Source organism: Tachyglossus aculeatus, chromosome 17, assembly GCF_015852505.1.
Source record: "Tachyglossus aculeatus isolate mTacAcu1 chromosome 17, mTacAcu1.pri, whole genome shotgun sequence".
Lineage (NCBI taxonomy): Eukaryota > Metazoa > Chordata > Mammalia > Monotremata > Tachyglossidae > Tachyglossus > Tachyglossus aculeatus.
In genome coordinates, this window is record NC_052082.1 from 17,367,043 (window position 1) to 17,394,206 (window position 27,164).

The following is a 27,164-nucleotide window of genomic DNA, read 5'->3' on the forward strand; positions in this document are numbered from 1 at the left end:
CATCTGTAAAATAGGGATCAAGGCTGTGAGCCCCTGTGGGACAACCTGATCACCTTGTAACCTCACCAGTGCTTAGAACAATGCATTGCTCATAGTAAGCGCTTAATAAATGCCATCATTATTAATATGGTGTTTGAGCCCACTGTTGGGTAGGGACCGTCTCTATATGTTGCCAACTTGTACTTCCCAAGCGCTTAGTACAGTGCTGTGCACACAGTAAGCGCTCAATAAATGCGATTGAATGAATGAATGAATAAATGTAGCCAGGCACTGTACTAAGCATTGGGGTAGTCCCCTCCTTCCTCTCCCCCTTCCCATACCCCCCCATGCCCTACCTCCTTCCCCTCCCCACAGCACCTGTATATATGTTTGTGCATATTTATTACTCTATTTTACTTGTTCATATTTACTATTCTGTTTATTTTGTTAATACATGTCGTTTTGTTGTCTGTTTCCCCCTTCTAGACTGTGAGCCTGCTATTGGGTAGGGACTGTCTCTCTGTGTTACCAACTTGTACTTCCCAAGCGCTTAGTCCAGTGCTCTGCCCACAGTAAGCGCTCAATAAATACGATTGAATGAATGAATGTACTCTCCCAAACGCTCAGTACACAGTGAGCACTCAATAAATACATTTGAATGAATGCAGGCTAATCAGGTATAGTCCATATCCCACATGGGGCCCATAGTCCTACACCCCATTTTACAGATGAGGTCACTGAAACACAGAGAAGTCAAGTGATTTGCCCAAAGTCACACAGCAGACAAGGGGTCGAGCCGGGATTAGAACTTGGATCCTTCCAACTCCCAGGCCTGGGCTCTATCCACTAGGCCGTGCTGCTTCTCATGCTACTAGTGTTACTACTACTATTTGAGGGTGTATCAGCTTGGAGTGACAGTTATTATTTAAGGAAAACCAGGGCTTATCCAAGGTCTGCTACTGACAACGTTTTATTGTCACCCTGGAGTATATTGCATATGTTTCATTCATTCATTCATTCATTCATTCAATCGTATTTATTGAGCGCTTACTGTGTGCAGAGCACTGTACTAAGCACTTGGGAAGTACAAGTTGGCAACATATAGAGACGGTCCCTACCCAACAGTGGGCTCACAGTCTAGAAGGGGGAGACAGACAACAAGACAAAACATATTAATAATTTTATGAAAGGCAGAGTTTACCCACAGTTGCTTCTTTAAGACATTGTCTTTATGGTAAGCTTTTTGTGCTACCTGGACTTTGTTATCTGTGAATCTGATAACACTATTTAAATTTATTTAAATTTAGCACTTAGAACAGTGCTTAGCACATAGTAAGCGCTTAATAAATGCTATTATCATCATCATCATCATTCATTTAATCATTGAATAATTTTATGAAAGGCAGAGTTTACCCACAGTTGCTTCTTTAAGACATTGTCTTTATGGTAAGCTTTTTGTGCTACCTGGACTTTGTTATCTGTGAATCTGATAACACTATTTAAATTTATTTAAATTTAGCGCTTAGAACAGCGCTTAGAACAGTGATTTGCACATAGTAAGCTGCTTAATAAATGCTATCATCATCATCATTTATTTAATCTTTGAATTTGGTGGGAAAGAGTATTTACTATTGGTTCTCAATGTTAAAAAAATCTTCTCAAGAGATATTCTTTCAGGCATCTTTAACAATCTGACGTAATTACAGAACTATCTTCAGAAAATGACCTTATCACGTCAATCCACAATGAATTAGTATTATAATTAAAATGTAGGCAAAATAATGTTTTTTTTTGTGAAGGAAATTAAAGTTGTTATTGATCAATTAATGAGGTGATAATTAAATAGAGACTAATCAGCTTAGTTGATCATAGACCAATGCATAAAACCGTTCTTAGGTTGTCATCTCCTTTGGGATATATTTAATTACACATACAGTGTAAGAATATTTAATGCAATCTTTCGTCACAGACTTCACCACAATTATGTCTAATTCCTCTTGATTTTTTTGGTCATTATATCATCTTCTTTGTGGAAAAGAAATGAGGCTGTTTCCTAGGTGACCATGGGCAAACTTAACAAAGACTTTTTTTTTTCCCTTCTCCTGCTATCAGAATCACATCTCATTTCCCTATGGAAGGTCATTTTATGAGTGGTTGAAATGGATAGAGCTGTTAGGTACTTTTATAGATGCAGGAAACAAAACGTTTTAATTCTTTCATCTTTTTTTAAGAATTCAGAATGGTTTAACAACCCTATTGAGAAAGCTAAGGATTAAATGATAAAAATCTAAGAAACTTGATCTAAACAGTTATCTAGTTAGGATCTGTGTACTAAGGTTTGTATTTTTAAGACTATATGTATGTATGCGTTGGTACTAAGTGATAGTAAAGCTAGCCAGTGGGTTTCTTTAATTACTCTTTTGCCCTACGTAGTTAAAGACAAGGGTGATCTGAAGGTCACAACCGTCCAGCACAAATTTTGAAATCATTTCGCCACTTTCTGCAGTCTTGGCATTCTCTCTCCTGTAGCTGAAAATAATCAAAGGGACAATGCTTTCCTTGGTAAAGGTAGAAAATAGGAAAAAGACGAAATTAAAATGGAACCATTTGGAGACAGTGTTTCATTTGAAGTGAATTTCTTTGGCTCTAGGTGACGTGCCACGGAACTGGAAACTGCACTAGGATAGTCCATGTTCCCCAGATCAACGCCTCCAAAAAATCCATATTTCACAAAGCATACATTTTTCGCTCTTATATTGAACTTTGCACATTTTATTGAGGGAAGTAGCAGACTGCGAGCCTATTGTGGGCAGGAATTGTCTCTGCTGAATTGTACTTTCCAAACGCTTAGTACCATGCTGTGCACACAGTAAGCGCTCAATAAATATGATTGAATGAATGAATGAATTGGCATTCTGTAAGCCATATTTTCTTTTTTCCTGTTTTGCGTATTTTATAGTGATTCAAGGAAAGATGTTAGGTAGCAGGTGCCCATTGCGTTTGATGGCTACAGTATCGTATATCACGAGGTTTCTCTGATGAGGAAATCTTTTTTTTATCATAAAGGATGTAACTAATCTGTCTCTAAAGCCAGATCATTTTAGGGTGTGTACTCTACTTTTCCCCTACAATTACGTAGGTAGGAAAATTGAATGTTCCAAACAACTTGTGGAAAAGTTTCCTAATCAGCATAACATGCAGTAAAATTGCAGTTAAATGTTTTCAATTGAATACGCACATTGGAATCAGTTTAGCCTGTGGGAAAGAAGTTCCTTTTCAAAAATAGAAGAAATGTTTTTCTTAAACTAAGACATGGAGCATCTGCTACTGTTTCGGTATTATGAAATCAACTGCTAATAACAATTCTCAAGTTTTGGAAAATGGCATATTTTTAATATTGTCCTTTGATAGAGTAACGAACTGCTATTTTCTCATAAAGAAATGAGTTGGGCTAGTAGGGTAGTACTAGCTTGGGGACAAAAAACGTAATATTCCTGTTGTTTCTGCCTCTGAGTTTAGCATAACCGTGGCCAAATCACTTCCTTGTGCTTCAATTCCTTTATCTGAAAAATGTGCTCTTAGCTACTTTCAAGGAGTGTCAATCAATAATAATAATATTGAGTGCCTACTGTGTGCAGAGCACTGTACTGAGCATATGGGGCATATTCCCTGCCCTCAACAAGCTTACAGTCTAGAGAAAGGGTAAATCCAGTATTTTTATCTAAGAAGTTCTACAAGTTGCTTAGTGATAAATACTGCATAAAACAGTGATGGTGTTGTTGGGTGTCCTAGCTAGATTTTTTCTTAAGATCTTTCCTTAAAGGTAAAAAAAAAACCCACAGAATTTTCCTTTTATCTTTAAAGGGTTACAGGGTAACATTGCACAATAGAAGGATGGCATTGGAAATTTGGAACCATATGTTTTTAGACCAAATTAAAAGCACACAATAAGCTGGCTAGAGCAAAGATATTATAATTTAAGTGCTTACTATGTGCCAACTAGTGGGCTAATGGCTGTTTATTATTCATTCATTCATTCAGTAGTAAGCACAGGCAAAGTCCTTGTCCCACACGAGGCTCATAATCTCAGTGGGGATGGAGAACAGATATTTAATTCCCTTTTCAAAGAGGAAGATGAGACTTATCAGATATGAGAAGGAAGAAATAAATACGTAAACCAATAAAGACAAGAAGGGAGGCCAGGGAATATAATCTTAACATAGAAAAATGAGTAAGTCAGGTGGAGCCAGCTCAGGTGTGATCAACAGCCATGATTATTCTCAGACCAGACATTTAAGGAAGTGAGGCCAAGCTATCGTCTCAAGACTCTGGCTAGCCAGCTTCTGCCAGAGGAGAAGTCTTGTACAACTATGTGTTAGGAGCAACAAATGATGATGTTTTCACACTTAGAACTGCTGAAACTATATTTTCTTCAGATCGTTTACTTGTATTGAAGACCCGTATTGATCTTGCTTTAAATAACGTTCGCCTAAGACGCCAAAAAAGCTATCTTGGAGTCATTTGCCGGACTCTTCGTGAGTGATAGGAAGGTTTGCTATATTGTTATATTGTACTCTCCTAATCGTTTAGTACGGAGCTCTGCACACAGTAATACTCCGTAATTACGATTGATTGATTTCATTCAGGGATATTTCCCTGGAACCCTGAAGTGCCCGAGGACTGACTGGCGTTTGGGCTATGTGGTTTAGTGGAAAGAGAATGAGACAAAGTTTGGAGACCCGGGTTTTAGTTCCTACCCTGCCCCTTGTCCACTGTGTGACCTTGAGCAAAGTCTCTTTCATATGCCTCCATTTGCTCATCTGTAAAATGGAGATGAAGTACTTGTTCTTCCTCCTTCTTAAACTGTGAGCCCTGTGTGGGAAAGAGACTGTCTGATCTAATCATCTTGTTTCTACTTCAGCCCTTAGTACAGTGCTTAACAAATACCACTATTATTATTATTACTGTTATTAATTTATGTCACTCCTAGGTGAGGTAGAGACTGCATTCAATCTGGTCGTCTTGTTTTTATCTTGTTTTTACCCCTAGCACTTAGCACAGTCCTATACTAAGCACTTAGTAACGACCATCTTAACTATTAGTAATAGTAGAATCTCAATCAATCAATTGTAGAATATCATTTGTATACTTTTCAAGACACCACTAATCCCTGGGTTACTTATGAGACAATCAAGTCAGGAACAGTCCCTGTCCCACAAGGGTTTCACAGTCTAAAGTGGTGGGGGAAAGATGAGAAAAATGAGGCACAGAGAAGTTGACTTGCCCCAAGGCCACACAGCAGACAAATGGCAGAGCCAGGATTAGAACCCACATCTTATGATTCCCAGGCCTGTGTTCTTTCCACTAGGCCACACTTTTTCACTAATGTTATTGGTTGATTGTTTGATCTTCAGTGAGTTATTTAATAATTGTGGTATGTGTTAAGGGCTTACTATATGCCAAGCACTGTACTAAACATGGGGTGGATACAGCATAAGCAGGTCCCACATGGGGCTCACAGAGTAAGTAGGAGGAAGGACAGAGAGAACTATGTAGTAGTAGTAGTATTTATTAAGCCCTAATAATAATAATAATAATAATGATGGCATTTGTTAAGCGCTTACTATGTGCAAAGCACTGTTCTAAGCACTGGGGGGGATACAATGTGATCAAGTTGTCCCACATGGGGCTCACAGTCTTAATCCCCATTTTTACAGATGAGGTAACTGAGGCTCAGAGAAGTTAATTGACTTGCCCAAGGTCTAATTGTTTGCGGAGCACTGTACCAAGTGCTGGGAGAGAATGTACAGGTGGGAATTAGGCACCGTCCCTATCCCTTGAGGGACTCAACACTCTGTCTACAAATTTTCACTCACTATATATTTGAAAACTGTCAAAAAACTCACAATTCATTAAGGTTTACATTTTCCAACATCAGCTGCACAAATTAGAGTAAGATTTTTCTTTAAAATCGCAATGATTTTAAAATAAATATAATTGATCACGCAGATGAGGGTATATAGTCTGAAAATGATGCTAGATCTAAATATGAACAAAAAACAAATTATTGGTGCATATGAGAGTTTCTTGTCTATGAAGCAATCACTGCAGGTGGTGAGTGGTACATGTAAAATATACTGAAAATTGAAAGTGGCTGTTTGAAGCAAAAGTTCATCTGGGCTTATTTTTAGCAAATAAAAGCCATCTTGTTTATTGTAGCGCCAACACATTTTATGCTGATATATATTGAATAATTCACTTGATCTGCTAAGGTCCTAAAGGTTTCCCCCCTCTAGACTGTGAACTGGTTGTGAGCAGGGACTGTCTCTCTTTATTGCTTTATTGTAATTTCCCAAGCGCTTAGTACATGGCTCTGCACATAATAAGCACTCGATAAATTGTACAGTGCTCTGCACACAGTAAGTGCTCAATAAATATGTTTTGTTTTGTTCTCTGTCTCCCCCTTCTACACTGTGAGCCCACTGTTGGGTAGGGACCATCTCTATATGTTGCCAACTTGTATTTTCGAAGCGCTTAGTACAGTGCTCTGCACACAGTAAGCGCTCAATAAATACGATTGATTGATTTATTGAATGAACGAATAAATGTGATTGAATGAATAAAGGGCAGGACGTCCAGATAGTATCTACTGTAGTGGATTCAGTTTAAGGAAGATGGCAGAATCTAGTTGATAAAAGTCTAGATTAGCTGTTAGTGATCAATAATCCTGGCTCTGCCACTGGTTTGTTTATAACATTAGGCAAGTTTCTGCAGTCTCTTCCAAGCTTCTACCTTGGAGCATGCCTGGTAGCCGTAAAACATAAATAATAATAATAATGATAATGATGGCATTTATTAAGCGCTTACTATGTGCAAAGCACTGTTCTAAGCGCTGGGAAGGTTACAAGGTGATCAGGTTGTCCCACGGGGGCTCACAGTCTTAATCCTCATTTTACAGATGAGGTAACTGAGGCACAGAGAAGTGAAGTGACTTGCCCAAAGTCACACAGCTAAGTGGCGGAGCCGGGACTTGAACCCATGACCTCTGACTCCAAAGCCCGTGCTCTTTCCACCGAGCCACGCTGCTTCCCACATCACCTGAGATAGAGGAAAAACTCCTAGGAACTTTGCAAAGTTTGACTGTATTTCAGACGCAACACTAAAGAACGTTGCTTGATTAATGCCCCTGTTAATTAAGATAACAGTGCCAGCCAGTCATTAAAATTAACATAGAGAAAGTTCTTCCTTGGTCCTTGGAGAGGATATTATATGCAAGCCCTATTGCGGGGGTTGCAAGGTGTCACTGGAATTTATGTGCATTACTTGTCTAATTGGGGTAAATGTAGCATGTCCAGATAGGTTTAAAAGTTGGATGGCTGCTTGTTACTTGCTGGAAATCACTTGATACCTAAGTTCCCAGAGGCAGCTGTTCACAGGTCCTTCACCTCTCCCCAGAGATAGCTAGGAAGACTCCGTTGTTGGACCCTGTCTTCTGTGGCAGAAGCAGTAAACATGACAGGTTGTTTTGGGAGCCATCTGTTTAAAATGGCTGCTGCTTTGTATGCAGCAATGAACTTGAGATCCGTTTTCCTTCCGTCTTCATGGTAACCGTGTTATTTGGTGTCACAACAGGTGGAAGTTGATGGAACGCAACTGAATGTGACCAGTCAGTGGAACCTGGCTTCACCCTTATTACCTGTCAACGTCGATGGCACCCGAAGGATCGTACAGGTAAATTTGCCGGCGCGTTATTTGGAGGCCCTTTCAAAAGCTCAAATCGTGTAGCGGTCCCTGCAGAATTAAAACTTAACTCAGTGCTAAGCTACATTTTGCATTTGGATTTTTGAGAATTTTTGGTAAAAGAAAGTAGCCTTAAAGAACACCGCTATGTTAGATTATTCTTACACTAGCTGACTTCTGCGGGGGGGCAGGGAGGGGGGAATTGTGTTTTTCTGGCTTATTATGAATGTCAAGGCGTCTCACTTGGAGAAAGAAAAGGATCTATGAGTAGGTGAGCTGTTCATTCCCAGGCCCTGAATTTGTGATTTAGTATTTCAAGTCAGAATCCTTAGAAATTTGCAGTTGTGGTTACTTTTCCTGGGGATTCTTATTGACAATCAGGTTGTTGACCCAGCTTCCCTCACCTGATGAGATCATGCATTAAATAGTCTGATATAGACACAGCCCAGCAGAATAACCTTTCCACAGCAGGTTCTTTAAACTCTTCAAGGGCATTCTTTTTGAAATTTTCTCTTTTGCCCAGTGTCAGTTTCCTTCCACTGAGAAAGGGTTTTTCAGTCCTGAGCAGTCTTGCACGTGACTTTCTCACAACCCACAAAACACCATTTTCAAGCCTGAAAGAAGAGAAGCCAGAGAATGTTGTCGGATAAACTGAGAATGCTCATCGCTGAACATGGGAAACAGAATGGCCTCATGGAAAGAGCAGGGATCTGGGAATCAGAGGACTAGGGGTCTAATCCCAGCTCCACAACTTGCCTGCTGTGTGACTTTGGCCAAGTCACTTAACTTCTCTGAGTCTCACTTTCCTCAGCCGTAAAATGGAGGTTCGGTACCTGTTCTCCCTCCTACTTAGATGGTGAGCCCATGTGGGAAAGGAACTCCATCTTCCCAGATAACTCTGCTCCTATCCCAGCACTTAGAATAGAGCTTTGACATGTAGTAAGTACCTCACAAATGCCATAAAAGAAAAGCATCCAGCACTTAGAATAGTGCACCAGCGCTTAGAACAGTGCTTGGCAAATATTAAGCGCTTAACAAATACCATTATTATATTCAAACAAAAAAAGCCGTATTAAACTTCCATTGCAGCCCAGACTATCCCAGGAGAAAGTTGTCATACTTAAAACGTGAACTAAGATTTCTGTTTTGGCCTGGTTGCTCATTGTTCCACCTCTACAAAATCTGTTTGCCCCAAAGATACTGAAAATGAATTCTTCAACACTTTTTTTTAATTTAAGAATGGGCCACAATGTGCAGGTTTTTTTGAGGAATTGGGTGATGTGCAGAACCTCATTGTAGAAAACTGATCCAGGAAGGGGAATGAAGTATGAACTAGAGATGGGAGAGATTGGAAGCATGAAAGTCAGCAAGGAGACTTGATGCAGTAGTTAATTGGGATATGACAAACGCTTGGACCAGCATGGTGGCCATTTAGATGGAGAGAAGAGGCAAATTATAGAAATGTGATGGAAGAAAAACCGGCAGGTTGTAGACTGAATGACTGAACATTCAGACAACAGACTGAATGTGGGGCTTGAAAGAGAGGGAGGAGTTAATTGTGATGAGCAAGTTAGGTGGAGGAGAGGAATTGGGAAGGAAAATGAGGAGTTCAGTTTGGGAGTCAGTTAGCCATAATAGCTAATCCCTCAAGACCCTGGACTTCAGGAATTTGGGGAAATCTGAGACCACATGAGCAATTTCTGTTTCCTTAAGGCTGAAGGGTTCATTGCTAAATTCCTCTGCTTTTCCTGAATTCATCCTCTGCATTTCAGATTTTACAATTAATTATATACCCCTGGTCCAGGTCCCTTATTGTCTCCTGCCTGAAGTCATTCTAACTTACTGCTCGCTGTCATTTCCCCACCCCTGTTATACCCACTCCTCGGAAAAAAAAAAACTTTTTCTCAGTCAGTGACTGCCAATTGGAATCAATGCTTTTCAAAAGCATTATGAAGATAAATAGCTTGACTTGCAAACTATTTTTTTGACGGATCAAAAGTAATAATAATGTTGGTATTTGTTAAGCGCTTACTATGTGCAAAGCACTGTTCTAAGCGCTGGGGTAGGTACAAGGTAATCAGGTTGTCCCATGAGGGGCTCACGGGCTTCATCCCCATTTTACAGATGAGGGAACTGAGGCCCAGAGAAGTGAAGTGACTTGCCCTACGTCACACAGCTGACAAGTGGCGGAGCCGGGATTTGAACCCACGACCTCTGACTCCAAAGCCCGTGCTCTTTCCACTGAGCCACGCTGCTTCCAAAAAGTGAGAGAGAGTGGCTGTTTAGGGAGCAGAGGGTGGGTGGCAAGGGTTCACATGGGAGCAGCCGGCCGGACTCATGACATACTCCACATCCAAGTACCCACCACTTTGAATAAGGAAGTGGTGGCAGCCATGACACATTTTTTGTGGCCTGTTTACTAATTTGCAAATTCATTCATTCAGTCGTATTTATTGAGCGCTTACCGTATGCAGAGCACTGTACTAAGCGCTTGGGAAGTACAAGTTGGCAACATAGAGAGACGGTCCCTACCCAACAATGGTGGACAGCTCTGTTCTCAGTGTCCCTGTCACCTTTGTAATCTTTCCTCTGACCGCAGCATTCTCTTCCCTCTTTACATCAGCATCCTATTAGTGTTAGAATCAGGACCACAAGAGCCACTCAATTTCTAATACCTTCCCTCATCTCTCTGTGGTCTGTTCCATGCCTCTCAGGAAAACCTACTTCCTGTTTCCTATAGCTACTAATCTCACTCAAGCGCCTCCTTTCAAGTTGAACTCCCATCTATCTAGTTTGCCTCAATTCGGAAATGCCACTCATTCACGTTACAGAACCTTTTCCCATCCAAGTCAAGAGAAGCAGCATGGCCTAGCGGACAATGCACGGGCCTGGGAATCAGAAGGACCTTGGTTCTAATCCCAGCTCCGCCTCTTGTCTGTTGTGTGACCTTGGACAAGTCACTTAACTTGCCAGGGCCTCAGTTACCTCATCTGTAAAATGAGGATGAAGACCGTGAGTCCCATGTGGGACAGGGACTTTACAGTCTTCTTATCTTGTATCTACCCCAATGCTTCGTATTTGTTAAGTGCTTACCATGTGCCAAGCACTGTTCTAAGCGCTGTGGGAGATATAGGATTATCAGATTGTCCCACGTGGGACTCACAGTCTTCATCCCCATTTTACAGATGAGGTAACTGAGTCACAGAGAAGGTAAGTGACTTGCCCAAAGTTTCACAGCTAAGTGGCAGAGCTAGGATTAGGACCCATGACCTCTGACTCTGAAACCCGGGTTCTTTCCACTGAACCACACTGCTTCTCTCTAGTACAATGCCTGGCACAAAGTAAGTGCTTAGCAAATTCCATAAAATGTCATGATTTTTCTCCGGTTAGCCCATTGTGAACTCTCAGCTTATCCCTATCCCTCTCCATCATATGCCCCTTTGTCGACACTGTAACATCTGTATGCTCAGTTCACACCAATGTGTATCTCTGATATTTGGCAGCGGAGAGGGAAGGCTCTGCTGGGTAGGTATGATAATGGTTCCTCTGCCTTTACAGTAAATTCCATGTGTGTCTCTTAGGCGGGTGTGCTGGGTTATAAAGCTCTGGCAGCAGTTCTTCCCTAAATCCGCGGGCAACTTCAACTCAAGTTTTCAGATCAAGTGAGAGGGACAGAAGCATCTTGTCCCTTCAGTTGCTCTGGGACTGCAAGAAAAGGATTCAGATCACTGTTGCTTAATGAAATACTAATAATGATGGTAAATGTGGTATTCATTAAGTGCTTACTATTAAGTGCGGAGGTTGATACATATCTATTCTATTTATTTTATTTTGTTAGTATGTTTGGTTTTGTTCTCTGTCTCCCCCTTTTAGACTGTGAGCCAATTTGTACTTCCCAAGCGCTTAGTACAGTGCTCTGCACACAGTAAGCGCTCAATAAATATGATTGATGATGATGATGATGATACAATCAGTGGTATTTAGCACTTTCTGTGTTCAGGACACTGTACTAAGCACTTGGGAGAGTTTAATTCAACAGAGTTGGTGGACAAGTTCCCTGCACCCAGTGAGCTTGCAGTCTAGAGGTGGAGACAGATGTTAATATAAATAAGTAAATTATGGGTATATACATAAAAGTTGTGGGGGTACAAGATGAGCAGGCTGTAGGCAGTCCCTGGCCCAGGGTGGGACTTCAGAAGAACAGGTAATTAACCTCCATTTTACAGATGAGGAAACTGAGGCACAGAGAACTTGATGACTTGCCCAAGGGCACACAGCAGGCACATGGCAAAGCATCATCATTATTATTATTATTATATGAATCATTTTTCAGCTCCATAATGTCCCATTGCAAAGGAAAAGGAGAGCGTAGCATTCTTTGTTTCAGTGCCGTGCTGTGATTCTCCCCAAACTGTTTCTATTTAGAAGGGCTTTAAAAAGTTATTTGCCATACAGCCGTTTGTCTCCATGAATTACTTTTCTAGGAAAGTAGTTCTTTCAGGCAAATGTTATACCTAATTTTTAAAAAAGGATTCTCTTATGTTTTCGCCTGTGATGGTAGAATGCTCATGTTTTGGGGGAATATAATTTTTGAAACTTTGCTCAAGTACAAATGTTCCTTTATTGAAGCCATTGTACCTATAAATCAGAGTCAAATAAAAAGGCATTCCCAAGTTACAGGTGTAGATTTTTAGCCCAGGATGAGACTGGTCCCAAGATGAAAAAATAGAATTGTTTCTTATTGACCTGATCAGTCAAAGTGTTATAAAGCAGTCACAGTCTTTGTTATGATGTAATACAGCTGAAATTTCATCAATTATGGGCTCCACGTTTTGTTGGTTTTTCTTACAGGGAACAAGTAGAGCAGTACGATTTTGCTAATACTGAACTCAATTCTTGTTAAGGTGTCATTTTTCCCCTTGAAAGAGGAATCTCTAATTTTACATGGAACAACTCAAATAGTTTTCCTTGTCACACAGTGTACTTCAGGCGCTGAATTTAATCTATTTCTAGTTAGTGATTTACTTACTGAATTTACGTTTTGCATTGTCACGTTATTTGAACGTTTGCAAGCAGAGCCGAGTAACTGCTATTGGCCTGTTTCTTTGTGTAGAATGATTTCTTCCATCCACCTGCTCACAGCAGGTTGTCTGCAGGCCTGAAGAGCATCTAAACACTTTTGAAAATATTCTGAGATCCTGCTAGGTACTAACAATTTATGCAGTTGCTTGACATTTCTCCCAATATATTGTGCCTCTGAGAGGTTTCCTCTTTTCTTTCCATTTTATATCTTGTTGCTTAAATAAATTTTCTTTTGAAGATACAAATTTATTGCGGTACTGGTATGAAGTTGATTGTAGCCCCTCTACATCCTACGTTGAATAGGTCATTGATACCCAACTAAGTGGAACTAATTTTCTATAGTAAAACCAAAGAATTTGCAGCAGGGTCACAGGAATCCCTTGTCATTTAGTGCAAAAAACCAGATTAAATTAATAACTTGTGAAATGATTGCAATATTCAGTATAGACAACACAAATAGAACAGTTTGACAAATCTGTGTGTGCTTAGGAAATGTAGTGAGGCAAGAATTGAAATTATTTGGGATAAGCACCCCAAGTCCAAAACTTGGGTTCAGGCATTGGGGTTTTGGGGGTGGGGGGGGAGAGAGAGAGAGAGAGAGAGAGAGAGAGAGAGAGAGAGAGAGTGTGTGTGTGTGTGTGTGTGTGTGTAATTCTATTTGGATAATACATTTTATTCATTTTTTCCTATTATGAAATAAAAATTTTCGTAGGTTTTTACCTTGTTACCCGAGACATTTGAAAAAAAAATTATTTTCCATTTGTTCACTAATTTGGGATTTTAATCTATAAATGTTGGTAAATGGGAGAGTAAAACTATACTTTTCAAGTAATTCAAGTAATTTTCATTCATCAAAGAAGATGGTACTACTCTTATGGTTCACCTTAGTACCTGAAGTGAATGTTTTGGAGTGTGATTTTTTAAAATTCTTTTCTTCCATTGCAAGTAATTAGCTGTTCTTTCTTGTAATAAGCACGTGATTATGGTCTGGCTATCACATGTAAAATGAAACCTTCTATTATAATGTATAGTATATGTAAATATATCTTGGAATAAGTGGAAGCTGGCATTTTTTTCTAAAGAGGTGGAAAATAAGTCATTGTTAACCATCTCTTTTCACTTTCCAGAAAACATCAATTACAATTACAAATCTCAGGAATGAGCCCACCAGTAGAACAGAAATAACTCCTTTTAGTATGCTTCAAAAAATCTAGTCACATTTAACAGCTGAGATTTATTTACAACTGTAATTTGAAACATTAATTATGATAATGTGCTTGCTTCGCTTCTAATACGGCTTTCAAAAGCTTAGCAGTTCCCTTTTCGATCTCTAACAACACACGTTGCATGATTTTTTGGAGTTCCTTATTTTTGGTTTTCTGGGGGAAAGTTTTGGGAGTATCTTTGCCTCTGTCCTAATCGGAGGATTACATTTTAGTGTTGCTGAAGGAACAGACTCTGGAGAGGGTAAAAGATGGACTGTGGTGGAGGAGTAAATGTGGAAGACTGTTCAAACAGTAGCTCTAGTGGCCCAGTTGTTTCAAGGGGTAGTGATATGCCAGGGAACTACAGTGCCACTATTCTTTCATGACAGAGGGGTTTTATTTTTTTTTATGGTATTTGTTAAGCGCTTACTATGTGCCAGGCACTGAACTAACCACTGGCGTAGATACAAGCCATTCAGGTCAATCGCAGTCCATGCCTCACATGAGTCTTAATCCTCATTTTACAGATGAAGTAACTGAGGCACAGAGAATTAAGTGACTTGCCCAAGGTCACACAGCAGACAAGTGGCAGAGTCAGGATATGGGTTTGGGAGTTTCCCGTATTCTAAAATTATTTTTTTTTAATTGTACTTGTTAAGCACTTACTGTGTGCTAAGCGTTGTATACTAGGCCTGGGGTAGATACAAACTAATCAGGTTGGACACTGTCTGTGTCCCACATGGGGCTCACAGTTTTAATTCCCATTTTACGGATGAGGGAACTGAGGCACAGAGAAGTTAGGTGACTTCCCCAGAGTCACTCAGCAGATAAGTGGAGGAGCTGGAATTGGAAACCCAGGCCTGTGCTCTGTCCAGTAGGCCATGCTGCTTATCGATTTGCACTGAGCGCAGTGTTACGCACACAGTAAGTGCTCAGTTAAATACAATTGAATGAATGATTTGTAGATATTCTTCTTAAGCTCCATTCTGTTCCCTTAGAACATTTTTGTACTAGGAGCTGTTCAGTCTGTCCTGGATTTCTGCTTGCTCAGATACCGACAAACCCAACTTTTTCCAGGATACCATATTGTACTTTTAAAAAATGCAGCCTTCTCTTAGAATACTGGGGTGTGTGTTTTGTAAAAGATATTTTGGTTTCCCTTCTGTGGTAAGAGTGATGGGGAGAGGTTGTGGGTTGGGGTCAGTGATGGCTACAAAAAGCCAAAGATTTCTGGTGATCCTACAAACTAGGCAAAAGGGCAAAAAGCACATTATTGGAGGGTGGAGTATTTCATGAAAAAAAGGTCTGTTCCCCTCCTTCCCCCTGCTTTTTTTTTCATCTTACCGTTTGCTGACAGCTTATCAAGTGGTCAGTACTTGTTTGTTTTGGCATAAACTGGACTCATTGTAGGCAGCCGGGACTTTGTTCTTTTTGCAGTTTCCAAAACCTGATTTTGTTTATCCTAGACTGTGGGAAAAGTGTATATTCCTGTTTCCTTTATAAAAGTAAACGTCAGGTTTTGTATGACATTTTATTATTTTCCATTCCATTAACCATTATTGTTGAAATATGTCGGGCTATGGCACATCCTCTTGTTTTCATATGATTGTACAGATTGTGGTGACAGTTTATGACCTGTTAGTAAAAAAAAAAAAAAAGAAGAAAGAAATAAAAAAAGAAAATAAGGATGTTTAGGTTGTGGTAAGAAAGAGATGCGTCATTTATATAAAATAGAGCAGAATTTCATAATGAACCACACTCAAAAACTAAGGGGCTGTCTAAGCTCACCAATTCCAAATTAGTTCCAAAGTACATAATTATCACTGTAGTTTTTTTATATGAGCACTTTAAGATGGATATTAGCATATTTTCACTTCCATCATCAGTGCTATTTAGTGAGTGCTTACTCTCTGCAGAGCAAAGCATTACGCACTTGGGAGAGTATGGCTTTTAAAAATTAAAATTACACATTGGATATATGAGTGCATTGTAGATTTGGGATTACTGAGTGAGGAAGGATAAAATCAAATACCTTATCACTGTGACTGTGTGTTTTCTGTGTGGCATAACTTCCTCATTTTTTTGTACTGTCAAATATATTCCCACTGATTGGAATTCAGAGTTCTTCCTCTTTTAGCTTGTGCTTTTAAATATCCGTTTGATCTAATGTGGAGCGTTTTCTGTCCTGTGGATGGAAAAGATTTAGGGTTGGAATTTCATTTTCATCAAAAAAGGAAATGCCTCAGGAGGAACAAGTCTTTGTGCCTTTATATATTTACTTTACATTGAATCATCTTAACATCTACCGGCCACCTCGCTAAATGTTTTGAGTACTCTGCAAGTGAGAGAGGACAGTACAGCAAAAATCACCCCATTTTATTCATGTAATCTAAATCATCTGGTCACAGAGACCAGTATAAGAATTAAAATAATGCAGTTAATGTTAAATGATGTTCCTGTGGTTAACATTGTTAAGCCCCAGGGAGTTATTAAAATCGTATAAACTCGTTGTGAGCAGGAAACATGTCTCCCAACCCTGTTGTAGTGTACTCCCAACCACTTAGTATGGTGCTCTTCACAGAGTAAATACCATGGATTGATATTATCATTTCTGATACAAATATTGCAGCCCCCCTAAAGGATCATCCACTGTTGGATGGGAAAGGACCAGATTCAATTAATCAGTAGTATTTATTGAGCAGCTATTGTGTGGTGAGCACTGAACTAAGAGAATGGGAGAGTACTCTAGAGGTAAAACATACTATCCCTGCTGTAAAGGACCTCACAATTAATGGGGGAGTTAAACACAAAAGATAGGAGGAAGAAGAATTGAGTAGACAGGTGGGTATGTGGAGAAGGGAGGTAAATGCATAAGAATATTTTGCTTTGTGTCCTGAGTAGCCCCTAATTAGTTTTTACCTGTTTCTTTCAGTGCCTTTCACGAGATGCAGGTGGAAATATGAGCATTCAGTTTCTAGGCACAACGGTGAGTATTCTCATACTGTGTGTGTTTACCATATATACAAGAAGGGAATGCTAATAGATACTGAATATATGTGGCCAAACCTGCCATGCCCTCTTCATTATTTCTTTTTGCAAATTAAAGAGTGGAATTTGGAGATTGAATGTTTATTATTTTGCAATTTCATTTTTATACCAGTGGTAATTTTCAGTGGAACAAAAATGAGTTTTAAAAATACCTTTTGCCAAATGTGTTGATGAGCTTTGAATGTTTTTGCAGATGATCCTCTTTTTTCCCTTAAGTGAATATAAACCATATTCAGTGTATTTTAGAAAAAAAAAAGATTTCAGAATATAGTAATGGCACATCATTAGTTGTCGAGTCATTCTTTTTTATTTCTTCATATCTCATAAGTTCTTGCAAATCTTTGTCAGACTAAGGGTATCCCACTTTCTCCATTTTAAACACCTTCATTTTAGATGGAGAAAAACAAGGAGAGAAGAAAGATTGGGTAGAAATAGTACCAGCTTTGTTGTTGAGTTACAAAATCTTTGGCGTCTTAGTGAGCAGTGGCATATTACACAAGCCTTAATGCTCCTTTTAAAATTATCACACTGTAGGACAACCCTGAGCTTCTGTTTGGAATGGAAATTCAAATGATTTATGTGTGTGTGTGTGTATACAGGTGTGTAGTTTTTCTGTGTATCTATGTATGTATTGTCATCCTTTCATTTTCAAGATGACATAACCGGTGATGATCTTCTCCGTATGTATTGAAAAGATTGATATGCAACTGACAGTTTATTCCACATTTTGTGCATGTAAAGGTAGTTCCTTCCTATGGTGATGTGCTTTCCACAAAAGGCCTGTTGCTGTTTTCATAGTAATCTTGATCTTCCCAAGCTTCTGCTCAAGGACAGCAACTCTCTCCTAAATGCTGCATGCTAGGATACTCTTCTGTTGATGCTTCACATCAGCCCATGTTTGACCCTGTAGTTCATAAAACACGCCTCCCACCCTCCCTGTTTGCATATGCCCCCTTTCAGTGCACAATATAACAACTGATTAGAAATTAATAATAGTAATAATAATAATAATGGTATTTGTTGAGCATTTACTATGTACCAAGCACTGTTCTAAGCGTTGGAGTAGATACAGTGTAATCAGGTTGCCCCATGTGGGGCTCACAGTCTTCACCCCCATTTTACAGATGAGGTAACAGGCAGAGAGAAGTTAAGTGGCTTGCCAAAGGTCACACAGCAGACAAGTGGCAGAGGTGGAATTAGAACCCAGGTCCTCAGACTCCCAAGCCTGGGCTCTGTCCACTAAGCCATACTGCTTCTCTTTCTGCTGTCACCCCATTCTTCTCATGTACCCTGCCCAGTGATGCTATTTTACCATGAGTAATGCCTTAGTAATAGTGAGTAGTAGTAGTAATAATATTTATTGTCCCCCCGCTGTGTGCAAAGCACCATGCTAAGAGCTGGGAAAAACATTTTTATATCAGTGGTGTTTATTGAGCATATACTATCAATCAATTAATGGTATTTATTAAGTGTTTGCTATGTTCAGAGCACTGTACTAAGCGCTTGGGAAAGTATAATACAATAACATTAGCAGACACATTCCCTCTCCATAATGAGCTTGCAGTCTAGAGTGGGAGACAGACATGTGTCAGAGTCTGTCAGACTGTGCAGAGCACTGCTAAGTGCGTGGGAGAGTGTGTGCATATTCATATATATTTATATATTCTTGAAATATATAATGCTGGTGAAACTGCCGAAGAAGCTGCATGTTTTCAGTGGTGGCTAGATCGCACAGCCTAAAAGATTGTAAATCGTCATGACAGTTTAAACCTTCAGGTTGATAAGATGTTCCCAAACTCCATCTGTCTCCCCAAAGCCATGTTGGCCTTCTTGATTCTGTTGTCCCTGCATCATTGGACAGTACCACTTGCTTAAGAAGCAGAATTTTGTTAATATCATTAAATTTTGTGTTGCTGGCTGTGTGTAGGCTTTCCCTGGTTAGACTGGTGCCCAACTTTGGTTTTCGTCAGGCATCTTGTCAGATCATAAAGTTGGGCTGATTTTGCAAAGCAGTTCACAGTCATAGGCGTGTCACCTTGTGTATGTGACTCAGAAACGTAGGCACCAACAGAAATGGGGTCATAGCTCCGTGGGGTGCCAGCATTACCTTAATCCCGTAGCTTTTTGGGCTAGTCGGCCTTGCCCCTTGGAGCTGGAAAAGAGCCCACATGGGGTCCTATTCCTTGCCCTCTGCCATCAGAACCTAAGTAAGGAATGAGCCATTCCCTTCGCCACTCCCTCCACCACTTCCTCATATATACTCACAGCAAGCCTCTGTTGGAAAATATTCCAAGTAATGAGTCAGGTTAGGCCAGCCTTTTATTCATTTTGTTGTAACAAAAGGTCAGTGGACATTTGGTAGCCAAAGACAAGGAACTGAGGATGAGCCCATCCTTATATTTCCTGCTGGTCTTGCTTCCCTGGGTGATGCAGTACCAAGTCCCTTAAGTCCTATTTGTTCGTGCGCTGGATTGGCACATCATGTGCCATTCTGCCCCTGTGTGTTGTTGTCTTCATTAGCCCCTCATTGATCTTCTTCTTGCTGTTGTTGTTGTTGTTGTTGTTGTTGTTGTTCTTCTTCTTCTTCTTCTTCTTCTTCTTCTGCTTATTCTGCTTATTCTCCTTCTTCTCCTCCTCCCCCACCCTCTTCCTTTCTTCCTCTTCTTCCTCTTCTTCTTCTTCCTCCTCTTCTTCCTCTTCCTCTTCCTCTTCCTCCTTCCTCTTCCTCTTCTCCTCCTCCTTCTCCCTTCTTCCTTCTTCTTTTCTCTCTCTCTCTCTCCCCCCCCTTTCCTCTTCCTCTTCCTCCTCTTCTTCCTCCCCCTCCTCCTCCTTCTCCTCCTCTTCTTCCTCTTCTTCTTCTTCTTCTTCTTCTTCTTCTTCTTCTTCTTCTTCTTCTTTCTTCCTTCTTCCTCCTTCTTCTTCTTTCTTCCTTCTTCTTCTTCTTCTTTCTTCCTTCTTCCTTCTTCTTCTTTCTTCCTTCTTCTTCTTCTTCTTCTTCTTCTTCTTCTTCTTCTTCTTCTTCTTCTTTCTTCCTTCTTCCTTCTTCCTTCTTCTCCTCTTTTTCTTCCTCTTCCCTACTTCTCCTCTTCTCCTCCTCCTCCTTCTCCCTTCTTCCTTCTTCTTTTCTCTCTCTCTCTCTCTCTCTCTCTCTCTCTCTCTCTCTCTCTCTCTTTTTCTATTTCTCTCTTTCTCCCCCCCACCCCCCTTTCCTTCTCCACCCCCTAGGGTTGCCACCACCCTCAAAATACAGAAGTGGGTACACCTACTCAAGAGCAGTTACCAGCAGGTGACGGTTCTTAGACTATCTCAAAGATTTTTCAGTTCTATTGTATAGCTGACTGGAATGCTCTCTGTCACATGCAGCTGTCTTTTAACTATCTGATTGCCTGTGTTAATGGAAGTGGGAAGCAGTCCAGGTAATACCCATACCACATAACACACTAGATACTCTAGCGTGGGCACGCAGTCACACAGCCAGCACACCTCCTGGCTCATCCCTTCCAGCCTTGCTCCTCATTTTGGGTAATGACAGCCACACCTAACCCTGTGTCCTTCCTGTCTAGAAGAATATGGGGCGGGGGAGGGGGGGGAGAGCGTACTCACACGCTTGTGCTCAGGGAAACATCAGGGAGAGGAAGGGGAATAATAATTCTTTGCCATATTTGGATGGCAGGAAAAGGCAGCCTGGACCTAGTAGGGAAAACCTTCAAATTTCACATATGTTATTAGCTTGCTGCTACTGAAGAATTGCCTCGGTGAGAGAGAGAGGAAAGAGAGAAAATGCAAAGAAAAGAGGAATGGGAAACAGTATGAGAGGGAAAAGCGAGAGGATTGAGCATGCTGCTCTGAGCATCCTTGCAGCACTTTTCTAATTTGTTGAAATTTGCATTTCTACTGATTGTTCTTTCAGTGGGGAGGCAAAATGGTCTAGTGGATAGAGCATAGACTTGGTTTTCAGGAGGTTTGGGTTCTAGTCCTGTTTCTGCCACTTGTTGATTGGCCCTGGGAAAATCACTTAACTTATCTGGGCCTTAGTTTCTCATCTATAAAATGGGGATAAACTACCTATTCTCCTTTCTTCTTAGACCACGATCCCTAAGTGGAAAGCAACTGTCGGATCTAATCATCTTGTGTCTACCCCAGGATTTAGTGCAGTGCTTGGCACATAGTAAGCACCTATTAAATACTATTATCATAGTCTTTGGGAGATTCTTGAGAACCACAGATCAGTGTCTGGTCTGGTGTTTTCTTTTCATATATATATGAATAAATACATATGAATGAATGAATGAGGTTTTGGTGATGGATTGGATGTGAGGGGTGAACGAGAGAGCAGAGTCGAGGATGACACCAAGGTTGCAGGCTTGTGAGACGGGAAGGATGGTAGTGCCGTCTACAGTGACGGGAAAGTCAGGGAGAGGGCAGGGTTTGGGAGGGAAGATAAGGAGTTCAGTCTTGGACATATTGAGATTTATATGGTGGGCATACATCCAGATGGAGATGTCCTGAAGGCAGGAGGAGATATGAGATATGAGAGCAGGGGCAGAGATGTAGATTTGGGTGTCATCAGCATAAAGATGGAAGCCGTGGGAGCGAATGAGTTCACCAAGGGAGTGAGTGTAGATAGAGAACAGAAGGGGACCAAGAACTGACCCTTGAAGAACCCCTACAGTAAGGGGATGGGAGGGGGAGGAGGAGCCCGCAGAGGAGACTGAGAATGAATGGCCAGAGAGATGAGGAGAACCAGGAGAGGACGGAGTCTGTGAAGCCAAGGTTGGATAGCGTGTTGAGGAGAAGGGGGTGGTCCACCGTGTCGAAGGCACCTAGGTCCAAGCACCTAGGATAGTATTCAGCAAAATTGGGCACCTACTAAATCAGCATTTAGGAGACATATGAAAGAAGAGGAAGAAGTAATGAAAGCTTTATTTGTTTCTTCCCCTGTTCAATGTATTATTAAACAATTATTAAGAAAGGCTTTAAGAGTTACAAATAAAAATGAAGCCAGTCATTTTCTATTTGCTATCTCCTGATAACTCTATATGGCTGCAGTAGTTTGAAAATAGAAGCCCATTGTTAAGTGCAGTTGTTTTGTTGTAGTTCTTGGTAAATATTGAATTCAGTTGGGAAACTTCAAAGCCTGAGATTGAATCATGTGGAAGAACAAAAGGACCCCCACCTTCCATTCCTAAATCTGCTGATGTAAACCAAGCATTTTCACACCCTGTACTTGTGGAAAGGAGCAGTCCTAGGTAGATCAGTGCCAGCCGGAAGCCATTTTCTTCGCATATTAGGTTCAATTCATTCAGACGTGTCAGTTTGGAGAGCGTGTGTTGATTTTGAAATTTCTTTGGATTCTTCCATTTTTTCTATAATAGCTCTATGATTGTACCTATGGTTATTAATTTGCTTTTGAAACTGTAAGCTTATAATTGAGGACATTCATTTGAGCCTCAGATACACACACTTGACGTTTCCTTCATCACCCGATTGCAGTGCCAGCTGACTGGAAGCACAGTCAAGCTACTGTCTCAGGGACATCGTCCTTGATTAAGGAAAGATCTGCTTGATTTCCTGACATCAGACAGCCAACACAGGTGCGCTTACTGGTGTTTGATAAGACCTGAGCCTAAACCAAACTGAGTCACTTGACAGAGACACTGAGGAGAAGTGGAGAAATGCTGCTTTATTCTGTAAAGATTACAGGCATCGTGTGTAGCTATTTGAAAGACAGGGAAAGTGTATTCCACCAGATGGATTTGACAATTACAAAGGCAGAAAATGTGGTTATCAAACTCAGAGCCATTCCAATCTGATAATTCATTTCTAATCTACACAATTCTATTAATAAAACAGTAATGCCATGATGCCATTATTCTCAAATAAGATTGAAAGCTGTAGTTGAGGTTTAAGGAATAGAAACCTTAGTAATCCTCTTCTACTAGGCTTCAGGGAGGGCTCTGTTTTTTTTTTTTGGGGGGGGGTTGTTTGTTTTTGAAGTTTTTTATTCTTAAAGTAACGTTGACAGCCCTGAGATGAAACCTTAGTAGAAGGCGTCAGAGAATGCACCCAAAGACAAGGAACTAAAATACAAAATCAAGAGAACTGCCGTAGTAAAATAGCTGAATGTCCAGGAGTGTTCATGGCTTGACTGGGCTTAATAAACTTTTAGCTTTTAAATGAGAAGGTTCCATATTTCCTTCTTCCCTCTCCATCTACTCAGTCTGCATTTTAGCACTCTTCCTCCACCCCAGCTATCACGTCATGGCCTTAGTACACAGGGAGGGAATGAAGCAACTGCCATTAGCTTCATCCCTATAGCCTTTTGGGAAGGAAGGGTAAGCCTAGCTTGTCCACTAGCCAAGTGCATCAGCCAGATTATGTCATGGGACGTCGTGACCAGCTGAATGCTTTAATGAAAAATCCTTGTGTCAGGTTCCTTTGCTAAAGACAGCTAGAGAAAGTTTCTTTAGGGGGGAATGCAAGTCCCAGGAGTCTTCTGATACAGCCGAATCTGCATCATCTGAGTGATAGCATCATTGGATGGTCAGGTCTAGGACCGTCGCTAATCCTCCTTGCAGTTTGGCTTGGACTGGGGCTCTTGGGCTCTATCGACTCGGACGAGGTACAGATCAAGCACTGGGTAGTGAAGAGGGTTCCAGAAATAGCACCATCATCATCATCATCAATCGTATTTATTGAGCGCTTACTGTGTGCAGAGCACTATGCTAAGCGCTTGGGAAGTACAAGTTGGCAACATATAGAGACAGTCGCTACCCAACAGTGGGCTCACGGTCTAAAAGGGGGAGACAGAGAACAAAACCAAACATACTAACAAAATAAAATAAATAGAATAGATATGTACAAGTAAAATAAATAGAGTAACAAATATGTACAAACATATATACATATATACAGGTGCAGTGGGGAAGGGAAGGAGGTAAGATGGGGGGATGGAGAGGGGGGCGAGGGGGAGAGGAAGGAAGGGGCTCAGTCTGGGAAGCCTCCTGGAGTAGGTGAGCTCTCAGTAGGGCCTTGAGACCCTGAGAGTTCCTCATGATGCTGCTTCTGTTTCCTCCTTGGTCCACAATGCCACGTGAGGAACTGGAGAGCCACAGGAATTCCTACCACCCAGTCGATTCAAGCTCTGAAGAGTGCTTCTTCATTCTCTACGTGGCTCAGTGGAAAGAGCCCGGGCTTTGGAGTCAAAGGTCATGGGTTCAGATCCTGGCTCTGCCAATTGTGAGCTGTGTGACCTTGAGCAAGTCACTTAACTTCTCTGTGCCACAGTGACCTCATCTGTAAAAGGGGGATTAAGACTGTGAACCCCTCATGGGACAACCTGATCACCTTGTAACCTCCCCAGCGCTTAGAACAGTGCTTTGCACATAGTAAGTGCTTAATAAATGCCATTATTATTACTATTCTCTATGCATAGATGGCACTACATATATACCAATTTTGGTCTCTCAGTATTGAGTCAATCGGTGGTATTTATTGAGCGCATAACATGTACAAACTACCGTACTAGGAGCTTGGGAGAATACAATAGAGTGTATAGGAACTTTCTTTGCCCACATGGAGTTTACAATCTAGCTGGGTGAGGCAGACATTGGAATAAATTACAGATAGGGGAGATGGCAGATGGTAAGGATATGGACAGAAGTGCTGTGGGGCATTTCTGCCTTTTGGTAGCCCCTTTTGTATCTTATCACTCTGATCTGATGTGCTTAGCTTTAATTCTGTTTGTTCTGACGACTTGACACCTGTCCACGTGTTTTGTTTTGTTGTCTGTCTCCCCCTTCTAGACTGTGAGCCCGTTGTTGGGTAGGGACTGTCTCTACATGTTGCCAACTTGTACTTCCCAAGCGCTTAGTACAGTGCTCTGCACACAGTAAGCGCTCAATAAATACGATTGAATGAATGAGTGAATGAATGAGCCCTATTTAGGAACATACGCTCTCTCTAACTGGCCTACGGTTTTGGAAAGGTGCTGTTATGTTGATGTACATAGGGATAAAATGAAAACTGTACAAAGAGCAGGCACGCACCCAATACGCACACAAACACCCAGTTACTTTGGTGTGCTTGACCAGGCTATCACTTGCTTGAGGACCAAAACTAGTTTTGATTTTAAAATGAGAAGATAAGCCATGTGTCTTCACATATGGAAAACAGTGAATTTTGTGTGTTTCTCTATATTGAAATAATTTTGTTAATTGATTCCCAAAGATTATTGAGCAAAAGCGTATCCCATTTTGGGGTGCTTTTTTCCCCTAAAGGATGATATATGTTGCTTAAATGGAAACATATGTGGAGACTGTGCTTTTAAACAGCTCTCTGATGGCTGCAGATTTGGCATTTGCCCAAGAACTATTTAGGAAGTATTAATTTATATGGCTTTGAAGCTTAACCACGGATCTTGATGAAGCAAAATCTCGGTGAAGTTTGTAAAGCTAATTTACATCTCAAAATGTACATTTTAAATTGCGTTTTTATTGAGAATAAATATACTGTGTTTCTCATTAGTCTTGAAAGCTTGAGTGATAACATCAGTAAAATAAACATGTTTTACCAAGATTTAACATTAGGAAGGCTATAATATGACCCTTGATACCCGAGCTCAATTAGATTTCAAAGCGAGCATTTAAGATGTAACAGCGATTAATGACAGCCATCGAAAACAATTTTGAACTCCATCAGTTTAACTCAGGAGGGTAAGTTTAATATGATAATTTATCTAGTTGAATTGTATCTGCCTAGCAGGAAAGTATGCAAATATGTGACCCGTACCTAGCTCCTAAATGGCTGCTGTGCTGATAGATTTATCAGTTCCATTAAAGAACTTTGGGGAACTTTGGAATTTCAGCAGTTGTTCCCTTGGAGGCTGAAAATCCAACCTGGTCTCATACTGGGACCATTCTGGTCTTCATATTTCCATAATTTGCCTTTGCTACTAATATGACAGCAAGACGCAAATAACTGTTTCTAATAATATCAGATGGAGTTGTGGAGGACAGCATTTTAATGTAGTAAAAGACCTCCCCGTGGGGTTGTTCTTGCCACTATAGAACAGCAGTTACACAGTTGCAACAATAGTCTCTTAATTGATTCGTTTAATTAGCAAGAGATGAAGCTCGGGCTGCCTCTTGTCATCTGATTTCACAGGGGCTGCTTCTACAAGAGTCTTTGCATTTATCACATTTTTATATTTAGAAGCATGGACAGATAATTTCCAGACTCTGCTGAAATTTCACTCCTACTTCATTGCAGAGAAAAACCCAGTTTGGACAGGTTTCTTTACATTACCTCCTTAATTCATTTGTTTGGGTATTTAACGTAGACACCGATCATCTAAAAGCTGTTAGACCTCGAGGCACCTCCAAAAAGAATTTCTGACCAGGTAATAGAGGGAAGGGAGACACATCATTGAATACATATATGCGCAAACCATTCCTAGTCATTCATTCATTCATTCAATTGTATTTATTGAGCGTTTACTGTGTGCAGAGCACTGTACTAAGTGCTTGGGAAGTACAAGTTGGCAACATATAGAGACGGTCCCTACCCAACAGCGGGCTCACAGTGTAGAAGGGGGAGACAGACAACAAAACAAAACATATTAATAAAATAAATAGAATAGTAAATATGTACAAGTAAAATAGAGTAATAAATATATACAAACATATATTCATATATACAGGTTTCTTTACATTACCTCCTTAATTCATTTGTTTTGGTATTTAACGTAGACACCAGACATCTAAGAGCTGTTAGACCTCGAGGCACCTCCAAAAAGAATTTCTGACCAGGTAATAGAGGGAAGGGAGACACATGATTGAATACATATATGTGCAAACCATTCCTAGTCCAAATATGCAACTGTAAAATTTGAAAGAAGGAAGGAACCATTTGGGTCCATCGGTTTTAGCTCTGAACCTCTATGGCTGTACTTAGAGAAATAAGATTGCATTAGTGAATCTAGTCGTCCGCCTTGTGATGTGGTAGCACCTTATCCATGGTGATACTACTGCATGGTTTTTTTGTGTGGAAAAAAATCATTTCGATGTTTTTTGAAGCAATTTTTAAAGCAATGAGTTTAAATAAAGGAAA

General features: G+C 40.5%; 1 protein-coding gene across 1 annotated transcript in view; it reads left to right on the top strand.

The window, feature by feature from the left end:
• PCCA (propionyl-CoA carboxylase subunit alpha) overlaps positions 1-27,164 on the top strand; it is a 334,301-nt gene that overhangs the window by 238,220 nt on the left and 68,917 nt on the right. The window contains exons 18-19 of the mRNA XM_038759418.1: positions 7,612-7,710; positions 16,939-16,992. Of these exons, the coding sequence (XP_038615346.1) occupies positions 7,612-7,710; positions 16,939-16,992 (153 nt within the window). The remainder of the gene's footprint in view (positions 1-7,611; positions 7,711-16,938; positions 16,993-27,164) is intronic.